Below are 20,243 nucleotides of genomic sequence, written 5' to 3'. Positions count from 1 at the left end.
ATATATCGGTTCTCTTCTCACCTGACAGTCAATAGACATCCTAGCCTCCAAACTCGCCGGCTATCACGAAAAGTATACATATATGTATACATTCTTAACGTTGCGAAGTATATCGAGCCACTTCATGGCAGTCGATCTCCTGCCATTTTCTGAGTTTTCATCGAGATGATTTAAAAAATTCTCTTCGAATTAGTCGATGGCTCTATATTTTTATGGTCACATTGGAATTTTTATAATATAATCTATGAGCAGCAATTTTAACATAATCTAATCTATATCTAATCGATAACGAAATGAATTCTGCAATCATAGTGTTGGCGGGATGGGTTTCTCATAAGATGCCGTGTTATATTTCTATTTTTGATCGCAAATTTTTTGATATAATCTTCGGTAACCTATTGAATCCTTTAGCCATATGAAAGTTTATCACGTAAAAATGATATGATTTAAAAATCACGAGTTCGCCTAATATCGATTGTCGCGCGACTCCTACCTCAAATAAACGTGTTTGAATACGAAGAAAAATACACAGGGCTATAGGAACTGTGCGTAAAAAATCGTTTATCTTTGCATAAAACGAATGAACTCTTCTTACGAAATTTATGAAAAAGTACACAATGACAATGAAGTATATAACGAAGGTCTGGGGAAAAATTCGAGACGATTGTCTTAATAAAGATGTATTACGTTAAAGATTGTATCACATTTGCTTATTTCGGTATTTTGTTTCTTCTTGGCTTGGGCCATTGCTGTCATAGCCTTCTGTCTTTTTATTAATTTTTTCTTGATCCCTTTGCGCTTTCTAGTGCGATGTTTTTTACATGAAAAACAATTAATGGCTTGTAATTTAATTCGCCAAAAAATAAGTTGAAAAAATGTATTTAATATTTTGAATAAATAACTTTGACATTAATTCGGAGTGGTAATATCTTTAATTAGGAAGTAAAAACCGACCCAATTTAGACACCAATGAAACGCGATTCTGCGGGCATGATCCACCTTAAAATGCAACCCTCGATAAAGGGTTGCGTTACGAAGAGAGTCGGTTCGGGTGAACGGCCTTATGGGAACTCAGCGGGCTCTGATGCTCGAACGGTGTTAGTACTTAGCCAAGACTTGTTGTTTTTTTCTCTATGATTTATCCAAGCGCATGCGATGATTCGAGCCTGTTGTTTCGAACTTCCGGGCAATTGAAATTGCACTTGGACGCTGCGGTTCTTTGCTTCATCGCTCGTTTTAACCGGCAGGTTTGCAGTGTTTCTGGAACGAGTGTTTTCCCTCATAATCAAAATTTCGATACGAGGCCATCGACACTTTCTCACACTTTTCATTCCCATAAGCAGTTCGACGATCGGCGAATATTTCAAAAGCCAAAACCGCTCTCCAGAGTTTCATCGCGGCTGCGAAAATTCATATCTTTTCAGCTCGCACGTCTCTCATTCCAAGAGGCGAGAGTACGATCATGAATGTGCAAAATGGCCCCCGCGATGCATATTTCCAGGGATCTCGAGTCGTCATATTCGGCTCGGATCTGACGCAAGCTCCAGAGACATGGAAAATAATGTTCTTCCGCGTACTCACGAATAGTATAACTTAGCATAAAACGTACATCAGTTTTCTACATGAATAATAAACAATAAAAAAGGATTATGCAGGAGGATGATGCGGTTAGGGTAGACCGAGAAGTCAAAGATGATTTCTCATCCTCCGAGTTACTCGGTGCTTCCAGGGCTCCATTATTTATCCCTTCGTCACACTGCAAGCCGGAAAATCACATGCAAGTGAGTGGCGAACGTACAACATGTCAGTGATCGTGCGTTCAACACCATAAAACGAACGTAACGAGTCTCGCAGGGCGCATGTATTTTCTCGACAATTCGAGCGGCAGTGGGGGTCGTATTTGAAGACCGAGCGCGCCATTTCTTCCTCAAACGGAATCCTGCGAGCGAATAAAACGGTGCCAAAGTATCCTCGGCTCCTTCGTAGTATCAAACGTTGTTTTCCTCTTGAAAAGAGTGCTCGATCGTCTCTCTCTCTCTCTCTTTCGGAGTCCATTTTTTGTTTCCTCTCCTGTCAAATTCGGCCTCCGCTGGCTCATCATGAACGTGAGTTTTATCAGCAATTTATCTCACTTTTCTCACTCGAGAAAAATCTTCCTGTTAAAATATTTAAGTTTCGATACGACGGACGTTTCGAACCAACGACATTGATCGTGCTGTTTTAACTCGAATTTTCGTAATTATGTACTTTGCGCTCATCCCCCTCCCCACGTGTCTCGTTCTTTCGCATGTTTTCTGCTACTTCAAAACCCCATAACTCATGGAATTAAACGTCCGCCTCCCCCGGCGGAGCATCACTCACGATGATGGAACAAACAACTTTATCACGGAAGAGAACAAATTTCACTTCATATTTCACTAAACTTCATAATTACCAAATTTTTAAACGGCTCTTCATTTTCTCAAAAAAAATTGCCGGCGAATTCCTTTGACGTCGAAATAATCCTTGTTTTCCCAGTGACTGAATTTATCACAGTTTCATTTTCGATTGAAATTTGTTTTATTCGCGTCATGTAGATTTTCAAGTTTTTCGTGATCGATTATTTTTTCGTAGAATTTTATAAAAATATATTTATAAATATTCAAGTATTTGTTTGAGAATAACACTTTACTGGGACTTAAACCTTGAAAAAAAATTCATTCATGAGTGAAAAAATGATGAAGATTTAAGAGAAAGTACATTTCTGTCTGCACTGCCTTCAGTTGTCAACTTTCAGGACTGACAATTCGTTTTCATTCTTCCAAAGTTCATGGAATAACTTTTTTGTTCGCATTCAAGCTGACAATCTTTTGTTATCAGATTCGATGCCCACAACTGGCGATGATTTCGATTTTTCGTTCTTGTTTTGTTCTTCCTTCGATGATTGAACATTGGCGAGATGTGCATTCGATTTCTCTGGCTCGAATGGTTTAGTCGTCGTGCGATACAAAACTTCACTTTCAGCCTTTTTGTCCTTTTGTTGCGCATTCCTCCTCTCCCTTATTCGTATATCGAGATAGACTAACGATTAATTAGGTCAGTTGGGAAAACGCGACGTCAACGGAGTGCAATTAACGCGAATAATTGTCATAAATCCCTGTGACGTTGACAGTTACAAAAGATTCAAGCATGGATACACTGATACAAATTGGAGAATCAATGTTGCTGTTATATGAGATGTGCCATCTCATTTGTGTATCTTATTAAATCGTATATTAATTCAGGTAATCGGATACCTCTGTTACACCCTCGGATTAATGACATTAATCTCGACGACCGATGCAATTCATTTGCAAAATGACCAGGTGAGCATTTTAGTGATTTCATGTAAGCGCAAATCGGTATCAGTATACAATTGGTATAAAATGAGCGATAAAACTGATTGTATCGTTGTATGTTGGCTTCAGAATGATCAACCCGTTTACGATTTGTTGACGGCAGACGATTTGACCAGGGCCAAAAAACCTTTCTGCAACGCATTCACCGGTATGTTCGGAAATAACAGATTTTTATAACAAACTTACTGCAAACATTTTCACACAAACTCTATCAATAATTATTGATCAAGTTATGATTTATTAGTTGATTCAAATTAGTATTTTGGGAACACACACTCGCACCACACTGGTGCAAATTTCCACTTGGATTTTCAAAACTTTTTATTTCATTGATTAATGTATTGAATTAATCTTATGATGAGACTTTTTAGGAGTAACGATTCCTTAGTAATCGATTACAATCATTAAATAAATTGAAAAATCAAGTTTTATTACAGAAAAATGACCAAATCAGACACTTGAAATTTTCTTTTGAAGCGAGTGCAAATTTGCACCAGTGTGGTGTGTACGGATTAATATGTGAATAACTCTATTATTTACTGTTCGTTATTATTGATTCTAATTTCATTTTTAGTCACAGTTTTTGAATGGATCGGATTTGGAGAATTTTGAAACTACGTATACGTAATAAAAATTTTTCATAGATTCATAAATAAAAATGATTTCATTGACAAATAACTTTTCTGCATGGATTTGATTTATCGAAAAATTTCATTCACTAAGATATTTATTACTCGTTTGAAAAAATTCAGAAAGATGAAATATTTATTTCATGTTCAGTTTCCGGGCACAAACTAGAAGCTTATTTTTGAATCCGAAGTTTCCACCAATGAAAGAATTCTCGAAATTATTCGAATGAAAACTTTTCTTGTTCCAAAGGTTGTGGGAAAAAAAGATCGTTTCTGCCGGACAGGCTGGCGGAAAACGAGGAGCGATCCCCGGACAGAATCCGCGTTCCCGTTCCGATATACCGAGCTTTATTGAGAGCCGCAAGTCGAGAAGTCCGTCCGACACTCGAGCGAGGATCGAGGGGAAAAGACGGCGGATTCGAAGAGTACTCTTATTCGGAAATGAATAATAAAATACCGAGCGTTCAGCGATACGACAGTTAATCATCGATCATACGACAGTTTCGACGACACAATTCAGCGAATCGTGAAATCAATATTTTTATTTCAATGTGTGTATTATCAAACGTACTGTATGTCATGAATCGAGAAATGAATGTTAAACTATATGAAAATTAGACACGTAAAAATGGCTTTTTATATTTTATTTTTCAACATTTTTCACATTTGTTTATTCTGTTAAAACTTCAACGAAAAATTAACGCTTCATTTGACATTTCACAACTTCCACTTGCGCTCGAAAAGCAAACAAAATTCGTTGGAATTATTCTTTCGACGATAAAATTGTGATAAAACATTTATTTACCTGTGCAAAGATTGTTTCAACGTTAATAGAAACATTCGATTTTCGGTTGTAAATAATCGTTTGTTTTATTGTGACTTGGGAATAAAATTATCTGAAAATTAAACAACGTTTCAGCTCCTCTAGAATTTCAATCATTTTTACGATTATATTTCTCATTTTTTCTCCAATTCGAAGCAATTTTCCACCAAAAAGGTTCCATCACAATATCGAGGAATTATTCTGTCAAATAAACAACTACGCTGGAATGCTTAATGCACCGTGAAATTATATCAATCGTTCAAATTTCGAGTTTTGGTCCAAATGAATTCGCGAATCCCGCCCACGCTGCCCCAATTTCTCGTATCTGGCTCGGATTTGAGCCTCATTTGGACATGTAATGCAAATGGTTCTGTTCCATTCGTTACTCTGTCTTCGAATATCGAATTTCGGTTATCACTTTTCAGCCATTAATTTCTAATCAGTGGACCCAAAACTGTGACCTTCATTCTTCATTCATTGCGTTCGGAATTCTCATTTTCGTTGTTATACAAAATATGAATATTTTCAATTCTCGATAAATTTCAATAACGAATTTATCTGTAAAATTCTAGCATCGAAGAGCTCGTCTGATTTTTCGAACAGAAACCAACAAATTTTGCTCATTGTTTGAAGTTTGAAACCTCTTTATTGTCCAATCATCGATGTAAATTTCGAAAAAATAATCTCATTATTGAACGATGAAATACAATCACTGAGAGAGTTTCCCTTACAAATACACAGTCAGTTTGACGAACAGAGAATCGTTCGAAATATATTTTCCTGTCGATCGTGTTGGGAGGAAATGGGAAGGAAAGAAATTCGTTCGTTTGTTATTGGAGGTCGTTAGAAGTTGTCTCGGTACACTGAGACCCACACATTCAGGATTGTCCGGAGACTCATCTTCGGTAATTCTCCGGCGCGGACGTCCCCAGAAATAGGATGAACAAACAGTCGCTGGATCCCATAGCCGGGAGCTTCGATCCTTCGGACTGTCATTCATTCTTGGTGTAAGATCAAGAATCTGTGCGATAAAAAAGAATCGATGTATTGATCGACTTCGATTAGATTCTAAGTCGTTGCTTTACGAAATAATAAGTGAAATTGGAATGAAAAATTTCAAATATTTCTCTACAGCTTTGTTTATTTATCGAAACCATAATGTTGAAATTATTTTTCATGATTGGTGCGTTGAGAAATGGAATTTGTTGGTTGAACACAGTTTTTAGTGAATCAAAAAATTAGGTGGAGATTTACCTCGATTCTGACTGGCAATGGAAATGGCCAAAGAATTTTGGAGTCGTTGAATCCAGCAGTGAGTCCCACGCTGATGAAAATCGTTCCGTCAGGAAAGTATTTCGGTGTGAATCTCAAATACATCGAGTATCCGGCATCAGCTACGTAAAAACTTGAGCTGCGCTCCGATCGGCCGGTTTCCCATTTTGATAGTTTTTCCGATAAATTCGAAACTCGCCAATAAAAAGTGTAAACTTTTCGCTGCTTCTCCTCTGGACAAATTTGTAGAAAAAAAAGTGTTTTTCGAATTGCTTCGTTTCTTGTGTGCGAATTTGCAGTGCGACAAAATGGCAAGAAAATAAAATTGAAATTTGACGCACCGTCAACTTTTCATTTTCAGTTCACTTGATGATCGAACGACAACTAAAATTAGAAAAAAATTGAACATTTTTCCGGTCTCACCATGGACAGTGTCGTTGTAACGATCGATTTCCAATTGGCGTACAAAAATTCCCAAATTATTTGCGTTTCCGTGCTCGAATTCGTTCTCGCCAACGTCGATAAGACTTTCTCTCAAACGATTTCTTTTCGCGTACGCCACTTTCGTTCTCATCGCCTCTGCTTCGTTTGTCTCAGGAAAATTGTTATCCGATTTCGTCATCGAACGAACGATCAACTCCCGCAATTCGCTCAGTCGATCGCTCAACAGCTTTTCCAATCTTTCGAAACGATTCTCGAGTGTTTCTACAAAAAAAAACAGAGTTCAGTGAGAAAAAAGTTCTGCTGCACGTTCGAGCAGCGAAGCTTCTGGTCCCTACTCGCAGCGCACGGTCCGGTGAGGACTCTGGTGAACTTTGCCTGCGCATCGACCGATAACTCTTCCGTCGTTATTTTGCAGGTCGTGTAATGAATCTCGGACGCGATTTCATCGTCGTCATCAGCCCTTTGGGTCGAATTAGCTGTCGATCGAAAATTCGAAATCATTTTCAACGGTCTGATCGCGATTAGGCCATGAGGCACGCGCACCAAGACAAGAAACTTGTTAATCGAAGAAAATTTCTCGGTGTCCCGACGAAACACAGCGAACAAATGAAATTCGTCGGTCCACCAAAACTTTTTTTCATTCCAAGACGTTTTCGTCGTTGTAGAAAACGTTCCTTCGAGACAACGAATTGGCAGAATCATAATCGGTTCTATTAAACTCGAGCCAGAAGGGGAAAAATCTTTCAAAACGTTGCTTCGCTGTTCAGAATCGCTCGAAACGTCGTCGAAATTTTCTAAATATTCTCAATTATTCCAAGTGTCCTCGAATATGAGAGACGTACCTGAGGTTTCGATCAAAGATTCCAGGCTATTGTTGCAGTATCCATTCTGTACGATGGGATGGAAGAGCACGAAAAATAAGAAGCACCGGGCGAAGATGGTTCGATTGGGAGAGGCAGAAGAAAGCATATTTTTGTAGTTCGCTGTTTCAGCACTCGTAAGAAGCACGTTTCGGGATGGAAAAACAAAAGTACAGATGCGCGACAGAGTCCAGATGAGAAGAATTCAAAAGGACAGTTAAGCCACGAGTAAAGACTCGCCGCGTATCTATAACGAGACTCGGCGCCTGTGAGCGAGCGCATGCGCCAGTGCGCTGTCCAGATTCAACGAAAAAGAAGCATTTGCCTAGGCCGAGAAACAAAAAATTAAGAGTTTGATTTTTTTGAAATTTCGCAGGCTATTTCGGGTCTTGCAGCGGCGCCTCTTCTTTCAGCGAGGCTGCCTCGCTGCTAGGGAGCCGCTGGACCTGAACGAGGAGGCCACGTTCGAGTCACGATCCATGCAGAATACGTCGTCCCCGAGACAAAGTCACGAGGCTTCGAATGTCTTGGGTTTCAATCGTTTTCCAGACGGAGACGATGGTTCAAACAAAATCGAAAGTTTTCCGGTGACTAGGTTCAGTTATTCAGCAATCATTTTTCCTACTTCCAATGCAACTGTTTTTGCTCTTCGGAGGATTATTCATTTCGTACGTGCGATCCATAGATTGGACATATATTGTTGTTCAGATGTATACGCTGCCGACCAAAAGTATGCAATCAGACAAGACAAGAATTCAAGCCGCACTAAAAATTTGATAGCTCTTTGAAAAAACAAGATTTTTCAATTTAGCAAACGACATTTTCATAAAGAAAACTATTTTTTATGATGTTTTTTTAGATCTGATACGCATTTCTTTTTTAAAATAACTGTTTCCGGTTTTTTTTAGCTGTGTAAAATAAGACGCATGACTTGTGGAAATTTTTCCCGCTATATTTTCTTATGGAACCCTTAAAAAAAAGGAGCAACAGCTTTAATTTCGCCTTTAAAAAAGTTTCATCCGATTTTTTTTCACAGTGTTATCGTATTTTTGCCTGAAAAAGACTATTTTTTATAAAATACGGCCAAACTCGAAAATTTCGAAATATAAATGGAATTCGCCAGAGGAAGAAATGTTGCATGAGATCGTTCTGAATCGACTGGAATTTTATCAGAATTTTTGTGCGAGATTTTTTTTCCATCATTTTTAGTCGAAACTGTGACGGTTGGAGTACCTTAACTCGGAAACCACACGGGTTCGAGCCAAAGTATTTAGAGAGAAAACTTTTCTTTCAAGTTTCAATTTATGAGAATTGTTAAAAAATATTTTTCGAAATTTTTCAAAAATCAAAACTCAGGAAAACGGCGTAACAATACAGGAAAAGTTATGACTTCTCGAAAACTTGAAAGAAAAAAGATTTCCTCTCTAAAAGCGTATCCTATGAGATTTTTTAAAACCACGAAAAAACTTGTGACTCGGACGAATTGGACAAAATTAGAGCACGCAGCAAAACTAGTTTTCAATTTTCAATTATGATAAAGAATATTAATCAAAACAACGTAATCATCAAAGAAGCGTTGATTTTCCAATTGTCTGTCATTAAGGTAGTTCTGTACTGGTCATGTACGGGATGCCTATACTTGACACGTAACTGGATAGCATTTTGTTTACATTTTTCATTACGGACGCTAAACGGATCTTACGACTTTAAAATAAAACTAGTCGTGTATTCAGTACTATTGTGGGATTAATATTAAAAAAGAGTGAAATTTTTGACCATCTAGTTTTGGACATATCGACTGATGAACTGTGTTAATTTTACGTGAGGCGGAACGGGCGCGTGGCAACGGTGAACGGTGCGGCGAACTGATAGACGCAATACAAAACGATATGAAAGCTTTTTTCTCAAATGTTTGACCACGTTTCTCGATTGAATTGCCATTTGAACACTTTTTAACTTCTTTCGCGACGAATAAATAAGATTTCTGGATAAACTGACATTTTGACGCTCGAGTTTTGACAAAACCGTGTATCCGGCAGCATCGTATAAGCCTTGAATTTCATTGTACACCGCTGTTCAAACTTTTGGTTCGTACGTGTAGGTACAGAGCTACCTTAAAATCCAAAATATGAGCAACTAAAAAATGTCTTTTTATCGTTCTGATGATTATGATACGTCCAACTAGCGTTGTCAATCCGGCGCCCTCTTGCATGGTTATACAGAATCACACTTTTCTTTCAATGATGATTAAAATAGCATTCCAAGCATAAAAAAGCTGTTCTCATCACCTCTAGCAGATTTTGTGTTAGAAGTGTTCAGAATTTCAAATATTAGCTCCGAACGCTCGACTACATAACATGACATAACTAAAAAATCGTTAAAAGTGCGTTCTTGGACCGTGGGTTTCATTGGAAAATATGTTTGGAGATGCGGACGATGGTTGGTTCAGCTGAGGCCACGTTCGACAGTCATAGCTCTCTTTTATGTCCCGTTCCGTTCTATCATATCCATCAAATTTTATTTGAGATGTGTGGGATATGCGAAGACGACTCATTAATGAATTTTTGTTAGAACAAGTCGGACATTGGTACGATGAGCTTGGACAGAAATTTAAAAAAAAACGTTTAGTGTAAGCAAATTTTTTCGAATACGTTATCCGCAAATGTTACCGACGAATTTCGAATTCGGAAAATACGGACTTTATTTTCGGAATATCTTCCAAAAAATCCGTTTATAATTTTGGCCTAAGATGGAGGTTACTTTCAAAGAGGTGGAGCAGCCGATTGCGATCTAAAATTCAGTGGATAATAAATTTGTTCATTGGGAATATTTTTTTTATGAATAAAAGTGTTTTACAATGAAGAATGTGAAAAAAAAGTAATAATTCGACACTCGACATAAAATCAACGTGTTGAAAATCGAACATTCGAGTGTTGCTTTTTTTGATAAGAAATCAGGAAATTTGAAAAAAATTAGGAAACATAGACGTGGCTTAGCATACGAAAACACATAATTTGTATGAACCAATAAGTAAAATCCAAGAACTCCAGCCAACAAAAAGCTGGAAATAAAATCTTATGAAAAGTAATGTTAAACGAGCCGATATGACGAATCTTTTGAAAAAGGACCTTGGTCATTATCGTACTAACTAGCGAAAAGACTTCGCAGAAAATATTTTAATCGGATGGAAAAGCCACGGGCGATATGGATAGAGAATAAATGTTCTTTGAGATTATTCAGAATATTCTCGAATTATATAATAGGAAGTTGTCGACACGTGGCACTCATTTTACCGGTGCAGATATTCCTGTTCGATTAATCTGAAAATTTCTGGAACTTTACAGAAAATCATTTACTTCTGAAAATGGTTCTGGCTAATTTTATGAAAATAAATAAGATATTTTAAGAAATATATTTTTCTATTGATGTCAATCCGCAGGTGGCGCTCTCTTGGTTATACACTGCTTTTTTTTGTTATGTAGTACTCGAGTGTGTTTTTTTTTTCAAAAAAATCAGGAAATGTGAAATAAAATTAGGAAACATGGACGTGGAGGGTTTCCTTAACATACAAACAGACACAAATTGTATGAACCAATAAGTCAAATCCAAGGCCAACAAAAAGCTGGAAACAAAACCTTATGAAGAGCAAGGTTAAACGAGCCGACATTACGAATATTTTGAAAAAGGACCTTGGTCATTTTATCGTAATAACTATCGTAAAGACTTCCTACAAAATATTTTAATGGGTTGGAATAGCCTGGCGCGATATGGGCAGACAAGCAGTATTCTTTGAGATTATTCAGAATATTCTCGAATTAAAAGAAACTTGTCGACGTGGCAGTTATTTTATCGGTGCAGATATTCGTGTTCTATTAATTTGAAAAGCTCTGGAGCTCAACAGAAAATCATTTACTTTTGAATACAGTTCTTGGCTAATTTCATGACTTACACAACATATTGTGAGAAATATAACTACAACATTTTTTTATTATTCGTTTCAGACGTTTTACACTGAAGAAAAAAAGTTGGTCACGTTTTTGCAATATAATAGAATAAATTTTGTAAAATTCTGTTAGGTTATATGAATATATTTCGAGATCGAAAGACTCTATTATCACGCTTGAAATTTCGAGAAAAGCTATACAGCGATCTCTCGACAAAGAACAAAATCGTAAGTTGGTTTTCCTCGAGTCTTTGAGTTTCTCCGGAACAATGCAAAGCTGTATTTCACCTATTTTTCTGGCACTTACATGACTAATACATTGCCTCCAGAGAAAAATATATTTTTTTATGGAGAAAGATACTGCAAGATTCTTCCCGAATGATTACTTTTTTTACTGGCCTTCGAGGGCCTTAATGAGGGATCAAATAGCCCCTCAAAGTCAGGCATATTTTCAACTGGCTTATTCTTTGACAGCTAAGGATCTAATCATTCAAAATCGAACCAACTGTGAAATATTGTTTGTGTCTAATGAGCTATATTCCAACTCGTAATGAATTCAAACTTTTGATTTGTGTGATCAATGCAGGCTCAGTAATAGCTGTGAAAAACAATGATCCACACGTGCAGTTAGACTACTTATTTAAAATTATATTCAAGGCCGTATTATCGTACAGAATTTGGTATTCAAATGCAGAAAATTCGGACTTTTCACTGGATCGAAATCTTCGTGGAAAAGATTATTCATTAAAAATTAACACTAATTTCTTTCAATCTACAGGCAATTCCAGGAAGACAAAATATTTTATTGTTCAAATGAGAATTTTTGCTATAAAAGGTTTACTCTTAACTCAATAATATTTAGTGTTCCCGAGTTAGTTGCTTCAACATCGTGTACAGAGTACAGTTGTGTGATTAATTATTTATATACGACACCGAACCGACCGCCGAACTCATCCAAGAACTCTAAAGTGATTTCATACGACAACGAACGGAGGAAAGATTATAAAAAAAGGAGCTTTCTGCAAGGAAAAAAAATCGATCGGAATTGTCATCGTTCAGATACGTATGCGAAAGCCGTACGAAGTGACGTATTCTACAATCGAGTAAATAAGAGAATAACAATCAACGTTCGAGCACATAACTGATTTTGATAAACGTCCAAATAGTTCATCCAGTTCAGAAAACAATATCTAAAATGCCTCCAACTGTTGTTATTTTCAAAGTAGTGTACTTGCGTCTGTTAGCGTCGGTTGGATATAATTGTTCTCTTAATCCCGATATGCTGAAACTCGCAGCAAAATTTGGAAGTAATGTCTTTTCTGTTTGGGTCAAGCCTTCAAAATCGATTAACAAATACTCATTACTAGGTCAAAACGGTTTAAAAGCTAATAAGAATGGCGAGTTGTTTCTTAATGATAAAAGGCTGCCGACTGTTGACTTGAAAACTGCTTTAACGAGGTTTCATGAATTTATCACATCATCACCCGAGCCAGTTTTGCTTATTACCCATTCTTCAGGAATTGAGTTAACGATCCTCTTCGAAGCTATCCGGAAAACTATGATGGTCGACGTGTTTAAAGGTGTTATTCAGCGTGTTGTCGATACTGTACCGATATTCGAAAAAAGATTCCCAAACCTAAAAAAGGGAAGGGGAAGAGAACTCGCATTAGATGATTTAATGTCCTATATGACGAAGGGAAAAAGAAGTAGTGCGTTAAGAGTCTTGGAGACATCACATCTTTTGAGATGCTTGGAGCAGCTTGTAACCGAAAACCACGTATCAGCGTCCGAATTAATTGAGATCAGCGAATCTTATGAAAAACTTGTTCAAAATCCCTCAGCACCATTATTCCATAATCCACAAACTATATCAGACTTATCCCCAATACTAAGTAACTACACGAGACATAAACTATACAGAGCAAAAATTTTATTTGATACATTAAAAGAGTTATCTCAAGAAAAAGATGCCATAATGCTCTATAGATACGTTAACACGCAATGCGTTGAGAACGGAACCGGACAAGTTCCTTTTGATACAATATTGGAGATCTTTAATTTTTTAAAAAAACCACGTCCACGTGACCACGGAGCTCGTTCAGTTAACACTGGGCAGGAAAGATCCGCTGTTGAACCGGGTCCATCTACATCACATGGAAAACAATACAACGATTATTCATTACTCGGACAACAGAAAGAACTTGTTGATGATTCGGACTCAATTATGGAAGAACCGGGAGCATCATACGATCGCAATAATTCCTGCGTCAGACAGGAAACACGCACTCATTTACCATTTATGCGTCCATCGGTGATCAAGAAAATCGGAAACCCAAGAGTAGAATACGGAGAAGGATACGACAACGACTATGCATTTAGCCCCGGACAGCAAGAACTTATCCCTGCCATGGGTTTATATTCAGAAGAACAAGAAAGAGCCAACTATCCTATTGAGCCTGTTATTGACCGAAATTCATTCGTAGAGGAACAGGAAATTCCATGGAACTTATCCATTCGACGTAGTTAAGAGGGAGAACTTCTCACTGATGCGGACTCACTCACTAGACATCAGAGAGAACGAGAAGCAACTCACGGTTATCCATTCACCGGACAATACGGTGAATTCACCAACGAACATGTTCAAAGCAACCGAGAATTGCTCCAAAAATATCAGGAGTCCGATCCTTTTTACCGAAGAAATAATCGGCCGCAATAAGTAACGTGAATGGTGTGTTGTTTCTTCTGTCATTGCAACAGTCCAATAAAGAAAAATATATCACTATCCAATTTCGTAATCAACTTTGACCCATTGATTAAAAGAATTTTAAAGAAACCGTCATATGAAAAAGTAATAGATTAAAAGAAAAAAATTAACGCGCATAAATATGTATCGAAAGGAAATAAAATAAAAAGCTGTAATCTCTTCAACAAAAAACGTGTTTACGTGTCATTTGCCGTCTCCCAACGCGAAAGCATCATTTTGTCATTATTCCGAACATCGCATACAACGGTTTCTCCTTATCAAAAAAAAAAAAAAAAACATTTTCATAATTCTTTCCGATTGTAGTACAAACGAATTTATTCGGAATAAGTAGTCGCATCGTGGTGTAAATGAAGATGATTATTATGCTACCGATTCAAACTTTCATGACGTATTTATTCAGGAACAATAATCCGATGTGACGTTCATCCATGATAAGTGATACATATTGTTTTCATTGGCTCTTGAAGGCTTTTATAAGAGAAAAAATGGCTCACGGAATCTTATATATTTTCAACTAGCACTTTGGGATTCATCATAGAAATTGAAAGAATCGCGAAATGTTTCTTGCGATAAATAAGCAATCGTGCAAATTTTCATTAATTTAAACCTTTGTTTTACGTGACTGGTACAGGTGATTGCTGTGATTATCAATAGTTCGTACGTGTGGTTGAATTAATTCTTTTAAAATATATTAGAAATATTCGAGTTGTTATTTGCCGTTCAATTCCGGAGCCGTATGATTTGCGAGATCCCATCAACTGCATAAAGTCCTTAAATCTAATAACACTGCTCGGTCGGTATGAATCTCGACGTTATTCCAACTCGCAACGAGAGTTGGAGAGAAAGAATTTTCCGTTTGGATTTAACATCGAAACTGAGGGAAGCATCGAAAGCAACGCAGAACGCCATTAAAAACTCGAATCGAAAAATTGGTTCTTCGTGGTCAAAACTCGAAGACTTTCGATATGAAAACTGCCACGTCGTTTCATGGATTCATCACATCATCGTGCAATGAAGGAACAGTTTTACTTTCGAATAACTGGTATTTCATAATTATTTAAACACTCAGAGACCGATCGACCGATCGGGAATCAGCTTTATGAATTTCAGTCAAAAATAAGAACGTTGGTAAGTAATTAAGTAAGACGAGTAAGAATCATCATGTCAAATAGAACCATTTTAATTATAATTCGGACAATAATAGAAACCGCTCTCACGCAAGTGCTTTTTTTTTATACATATTTTAATAAAGTCCATGTCACATAGATGTATGTTTAAAGATGTGGGTGCGGGGTTCAGATGCAGCCGCACGTTCGACAGTCAGCTCTCCTTTGTGTTCCCTTTCGTTCTGTCCTGTCTGTCGGTTTCTGTCTCATTGTGAGTTGTGAGATATGTAAAGACGACTCATTAAAGAATTATTGTTAGAACAAATTGAACATTGGTGCGATGAGTTTATACCTTGGAAATTAAAAAAAAAAACGTTCAGTGTAATTAAATTTTAGTGAACCTATTACATTATCAGTAATTGTAACCAACGAATTTCGGATTCGGAATATGGGGACTTGATTTTCGGATTATCTTCTAAATAATCGGAATAGAAATTTTAGAGAAAGATACTTTAAGGTTCTTCCCCGGTGTTTGCTGTTCGTGCCGACTCTCGTGGGCCTTCATCACCGATGAAATAGCCCCTCAGAATAAGCCATATTTTCAACTGGCTTATTCTTTGACAACTAAGACATCAATCAATCAAAATTGAACCAATTGTTAAATATAATTTGTGTCTCATTAGCAATATTCCAACTCGTAATGAATTCAAACTTTTGATTCGTGTGACCAATGCAGGCTCGTGCGATAACTGTGAAAAACAATAATCCTCACGTACAGTTAGATTACTTATTTAAAATTATATTCAAGGTCGTATTATCGTACAGGCTTCAGTATTCAAATATAGAATAGTCGTGCTTTTCACTGGAGCAGAATGTTCGTGGAAAAAATTAGTCGTCAAAAAATAACTCCGATTCATTTAAATCCACAGTGTAGTACGTTTCTGGAAGGCAAAATATGTTAATTTTCGAATGAGAATTGTCTTCATAAAAGATGCGCTCCGATCGGCCGGTTTTCCATTTTGATAGTTTTTCCGGTAAATTCGAAACTCGCTAATAAAAAGTGCAAACTTTTCGCTGCTTCTCCTCTGCACAAATTTGTAGAAAAAAAAGTTTTTTTTTTCAATTCCTTCGTTTTTTTGCGTGCGAACTCGCCGTGCGACAAAATGGGAAGAAAATAAAATTGAAATTTGACGCACCGTCAACTTTTCATTTCTGGTTCACTTGATGATCGAACGACAACTAAAATTAGAATAAAATTGAAAATTTTTCCGGTTTCACCATGGACAGTGTCGTTGTAACGATCGATTTCCAATTGGCGTACAAAAATCCTCAAACTATTTGCGTTTCCATGCTCGAATTCATTCTCGCCAACGTCGATAAGATTTTCCCTCAAACGATTTCTTTTCGCGTACGCCACTTTCGTTCTCATCGCCTCTGCTTCGTTTGTCTCAGGAAAATTGTTATCCGATTTCGTCATCGAACGAACGATCAACTCCCGCAATTCGCTCAGTCGATCGCTCAACAGCTTTTCCAATCTTTCGAAACGATTCTCGAGTGTTTCTACAAAAAAAAAACAGAGTTCAGTGAGAAAAAAGTTCTGCTGCACGTTCGAGCAGCGAAGCTTCTGGTCCCTACTCGCAGCGCACGGTCCGGTGAGGACTCTCTGGTGAACTTCGCCTGCGCATCGACCGGCAATTTTTCCGTCGTTGTGTTGCAGGTCGTCTAATGAATCTCGGACGCGATTTCATCGTCGTCATCAGTCTTTCGGGTCGAATTAATTGTCGATCGAACATTCGAAATGAATTTCAACGGTCTGATCGTGATTAGGTCGTGAGAGACGCGCACCAAGACAAGAAACTTGTTAATTGAAGAAAATTTCTCGTTGTCCCGACGAAACAGAGCGAACAAATGAAATTTGTCAGTCCACCAAAAGACTTTATTGGCGTATGAGAAAATACGAGAAAAGTGACGAGTCGCGCGGAGTCCACGTTTTCGTAAGCGTATGCCCGGACGCACCCAGCACACGAAAGAGACACTCACATGCACCTGGAAGCCCACACAGGGACAATGATAATGCAGGTAGAAAAATGCCCGAAGCTTGATTAAGCATTCAATTTTCTCAACGTACATACGCGGATGCCAAAAGCCTTCGTGCGTTAGTCATCAGTCCCGGCAGCCGAGAGTTGAACGAATTTTGGTGTCAGCGATTCAATAAATTCGCTTTCTGAAGATCGCAAATTATCTGTAAAAAAACATTTTTCACTTCAAATCCAACACTTTCGGTTCCAACAATCGCGGATTCGCGAAGATTTTCTCAAACATTTCAATCTCAGCGTTTTCCCAAACTTCTTCCTCCAATAGAGATCGTACACACAGAAAAATCAAGAAAAATCGGTGTATCTCTGGAACAGATGCAATCCTAATTAAAAAAAACACCACCGAACTCCCAGATTTTAGCTGTTGCGTCGTTCGATGCATCCGCGAGGTCATTGACCTTCCATGAACAGGTCAAGTCCAATTATTCTGTGTGGCCTGTTCCTCGACATGACTGAATATCTGAACAAGCTCAGCTCATGCTCGACTACGAGCAAAGATCGAAGTTCACTTACCGAGATTTCCCGCCGTCGTTTACGGTCGGATCGTCTTTCCCCTACCGCAGAACTGGCTGCGCAATGTTTCTCCATTGCCTTGTTTCGCACAGTTCGAGAGATAGAGAAATGAGTCTGTGCGTGGATTCTGCCGAATAAAAAGAGGATTCAAGAGAGCGCGGAGCACCATTCAAGTTCGCAGTTCGATCTCGTCCCGACGAAAAGCCGCCGAAGGAAGCAAAACCGCTGCGTGACCATGTACAAGTTCCTGGCTCTTTGCGTTTTCATAGTTTGGACTGAGGCCGCACCGAGTCCAGGACTGCTGACGGTGCCAATGGTTGCAAGTGCACACGCAGTCGCCGTCGCTCACAGCGTGCCGGTTGCGATGAGCTACGCCAACGCCTACAGAGTCGCGTACCACAGTCCGATCGTAGCGGCAGCTCCGGCGGTCGCTTACGCACCTGCGATCGTGCATCACCCCGCTGCCATCATCGCGCACAGCTACGCTGCAGCTCCACTCGCTTATGCGGCCTACTCGTCCTACGTCGCTGTTCATTTAAAAAAAAAAAAAATCCCCTTTTCCACCCCGGAAAGATCGGGAAACCGAACGAGCTGGGTTTCGACGAACCTTCGGGTCGAACCTCGACCGATGAGCAGCTCCGCAACCCCTCTGAACACCCGGAACCAATGTTCTTCGTCCTCCTCGGTGGGGAAGAGACCCAAAAACGTTTACGAACACTCCGGAACAAATGTCAAAGGATTTTCGATGTTGAATAAAAATCTTTCCCACACGAACTCTCGGCAGCGCTTTCGCCACGTTTTTCTCATCCTCTCGCTTCAATTATTTCTCCCTCCCAGGTCGGAAGCGTCTTGGAAGAAATGAAAATGATAGTTTGTCAAATTCATGCAACAAAAATCCCATCCCACTAGCAATAGTGGCGAATCTCAGTGAAACTTCTGAAAATCCATTAATCGCATCGGTCACAACTCCGCTGCTCGTGAACTCTACAATTACTTGTTCTCACAGCGATCCATAAAGATCGCTGCCGCGTACGATCGACGTAATTTTTACGCTGCGAGACAACGATCATAACAACAGCAGTAACAATGATAATGGCAACATTAGAAGCCATCGCAATAACAAAATTCCTATTAGTTCCAAGTAAAATGAGAAAAACGACGATCCTTGAATAATTGAACGTCACTAGCGATCATTCCTCTCCCGTAGTATCGCTGCCTCGGTTCATATGCGATTGTTAACGAATTATATTTCGTTCCGGGCCCGATAAGAAATTGTAATTGAATAAACATTAAGTTTTATTCCGAGGAGATCCATTGAGGCTGTTACTATGTACTATTATTAGAGATTGTAACGCTCGATTGCACCCGGGCCGTAAGCTCGCGGCGCGAAAGCGATCGTTAAAACCGTCCCGCTCCTGGGATCATCTCTTCTGCACCATTAACCGGGACCGCACAAGTGCCGAATTTATACTCGTGAATCAAACTCCTCGATTAATCGATCGTGATACGTGTTATCGCTATTTTTTAAATCTCCCATGTACCCAGTGTCTTCGTTTGTCAATCACATTTTCGTAGAGAAAAGCGCTCAAAATCTCGCTCACTTTTGGCTCCAAAATTCTCGTATTTTTGAGCTTTCCATTCCCGAGGAAAAACAGTTTACGATCGTCATGTGCAGGGGAACGAGGATCATCAGAAACGAAAGTCAATCGACACTCAACCCTCGAGTTAGTCGACTTCGGACGAAGCTGCTCATTTGGTTGGCATTGTCGGCAACATTTTTAAGGAGCATTGTAGGAACGGAGACTGTAGTGAAACGGAGAATAAAATGGGGTCAAAATGATCGAAAGAGCTCGGCGGAATTCAGAGGAGCGAGCACAGGATCATCGAAGAAAATGGGAATCAGTTTTCCCCACCCAAGCCTCATGCTCGCATTGGGCTGCAAATCATCGAGTAACAGTAGGATCACTGGGAAATAAATTTAAAAAAAAAAAACAACTCGAATTTCTCGAAAAATTCTCCAGAACGGTCTCCAGAAATGCGTCTCATCGAATTTCTCCACTCGAGTTCGAGCGCTTCGTACACAAAAGTAAATACCGATATGGAAGTAGAGACCGGATGATTCGTTTTAACTGCGGTTCGAAGCGTAGATCGATTGGCAAGAGTGCGCGAGAACATGGCGGAAAATTAATGAGACAACCTTGTCTCGAATCGTTTGGATTGGACACGGATCAGCCGATTACGTGGACAAGGTCAGGCCTATAAATCATCAGGGCAAACGTCCAAGAGAAAAAAGGCAACGCAGGCGAAACGCAGTTATTTTACTGTGCTCGTATAAGATACCGGAGTTATCTATAAAGATGTCTGCGGTCGTCAGAATTTCATGGTACTTACTTTGGTACCGTCGCACATCAACGTA

General features: G+C 38.8%; 2 protein-coding genes across 3 annotated transcripts; one reads left to right on the top strand and one right to left on the bottom strand.

Annotated features, from left to right (window-relative positions):
- Positions 1–1,928: 1,928 nt before the first annotated feature.
- On the top strand, positions 1,929–4,914 carry CCAP (Crustacean cardioactive peptide). The gene is made up of 4 exons (XM_043427839.1): positions 1,929–2,105; positions 3,264–3,344; positions 3,447–3,525; positions 4,257–4,914. The coding sequence occupies exons 1-4, from the start codon at positions 2,100–2,102 to the stop codon at positions 4,487–4,489; spliced, it is 399 nt and encodes a 132-aa protein (XP_043283774.1). The 5' UTR covers positions 1,929–2,099; the 3' UTR covers positions 4,490–4,914.
- A 529-nt stretch (positions 4,915–5,443) lies between these two features.
- LOC122415581 (uncharacterized) lies at positions 5,444–7,653 on the bottom strand. Of its 2 annotated transcripts, XM_043427813.1 has the most exons (5): positions 7,388–7,653; positions 6,881–7,021; positions 6,525–6,806; positions 6,084–6,334; positions 5,444–5,850 (listed from the first exon to the last, which is right to left on the bottom strand). In XM_043427813.1, the coding sequence occupies exons 1-5, from the start codon at positions 7,512–7,514 to the stop codon at positions 5,557–5,559; spliced, it is 1,095 nt and encodes a 364-aa protein (XP_043283748.1). In that variant the 5' UTR covers positions 7,515–7,653; the 3' UTR covers positions 5,444–5,556. The 2 variants fall into 2 exon arrangements, with proteins under 2 accessions (XP_043283748.1, XP_043283757.1); XM_043427822.1 differs by lacking the exon at positions 6,881–7,021.
- Between the last annotated feature and the right edge of the window lie 12,590 nt (positions 7,654–20,243).

Source organism: Venturia canescens, chromosome 1, assembly GCF_019457755.1.
Source record: "Venturia canescens isolate UGA chromosome 1, ASM1945775v1, whole genome shotgun sequence".
NCBI classification, from domain to species: Eukaryota; Metazoa; Arthropoda; class Insecta; order Hymenoptera; family Ichneumonidae; genus Venturia; species Venturia canescens.
This window is presented reverse-complemented; position numbering and strand designations above follow the sequence as displayed.

Bases quoted from the DNA above. Each gene is read 5' to 3' on its own strand.
- CCAP (XM_043427839.1), top strand. The intron at 3,345-3,446 runs GTGAGCATTTTA...TGTTGGCTTCAG, and splicing joins TTCATTTGCAAAATGACCAG to AATGATCAACCCGTTTACGA. The intron at 3,526-4,256 runs GTATGTTCGGAA...CTTGTTCCAAAG, and splicing joins TTTCTGCAACGCATTCACCG to GTTGTGGGAAAAAAAGATCG.
- LOC122415581 (XM_043427813.1), bottom strand. From the start codon at position 7,514: ATGCTTTCTTCTGCCTCTCCCAATCGAACCATCTTCGCCCGGTGCTTC. The intron at 7,022-7,387 runs GTACGTCTCTCA...TTCGATCGACAG, and splicing joins ATCTTTGATCGAAACCTCAG to CTAATTCGACCCAAAGGGCT. The intron at 5,851-6,083 runs GTAAATCTCCAC...TTTATCGCACAG, and splicing joins CATTGCCAGTCAGAATCGAG to ATTCTTGATCTTACACCAAG.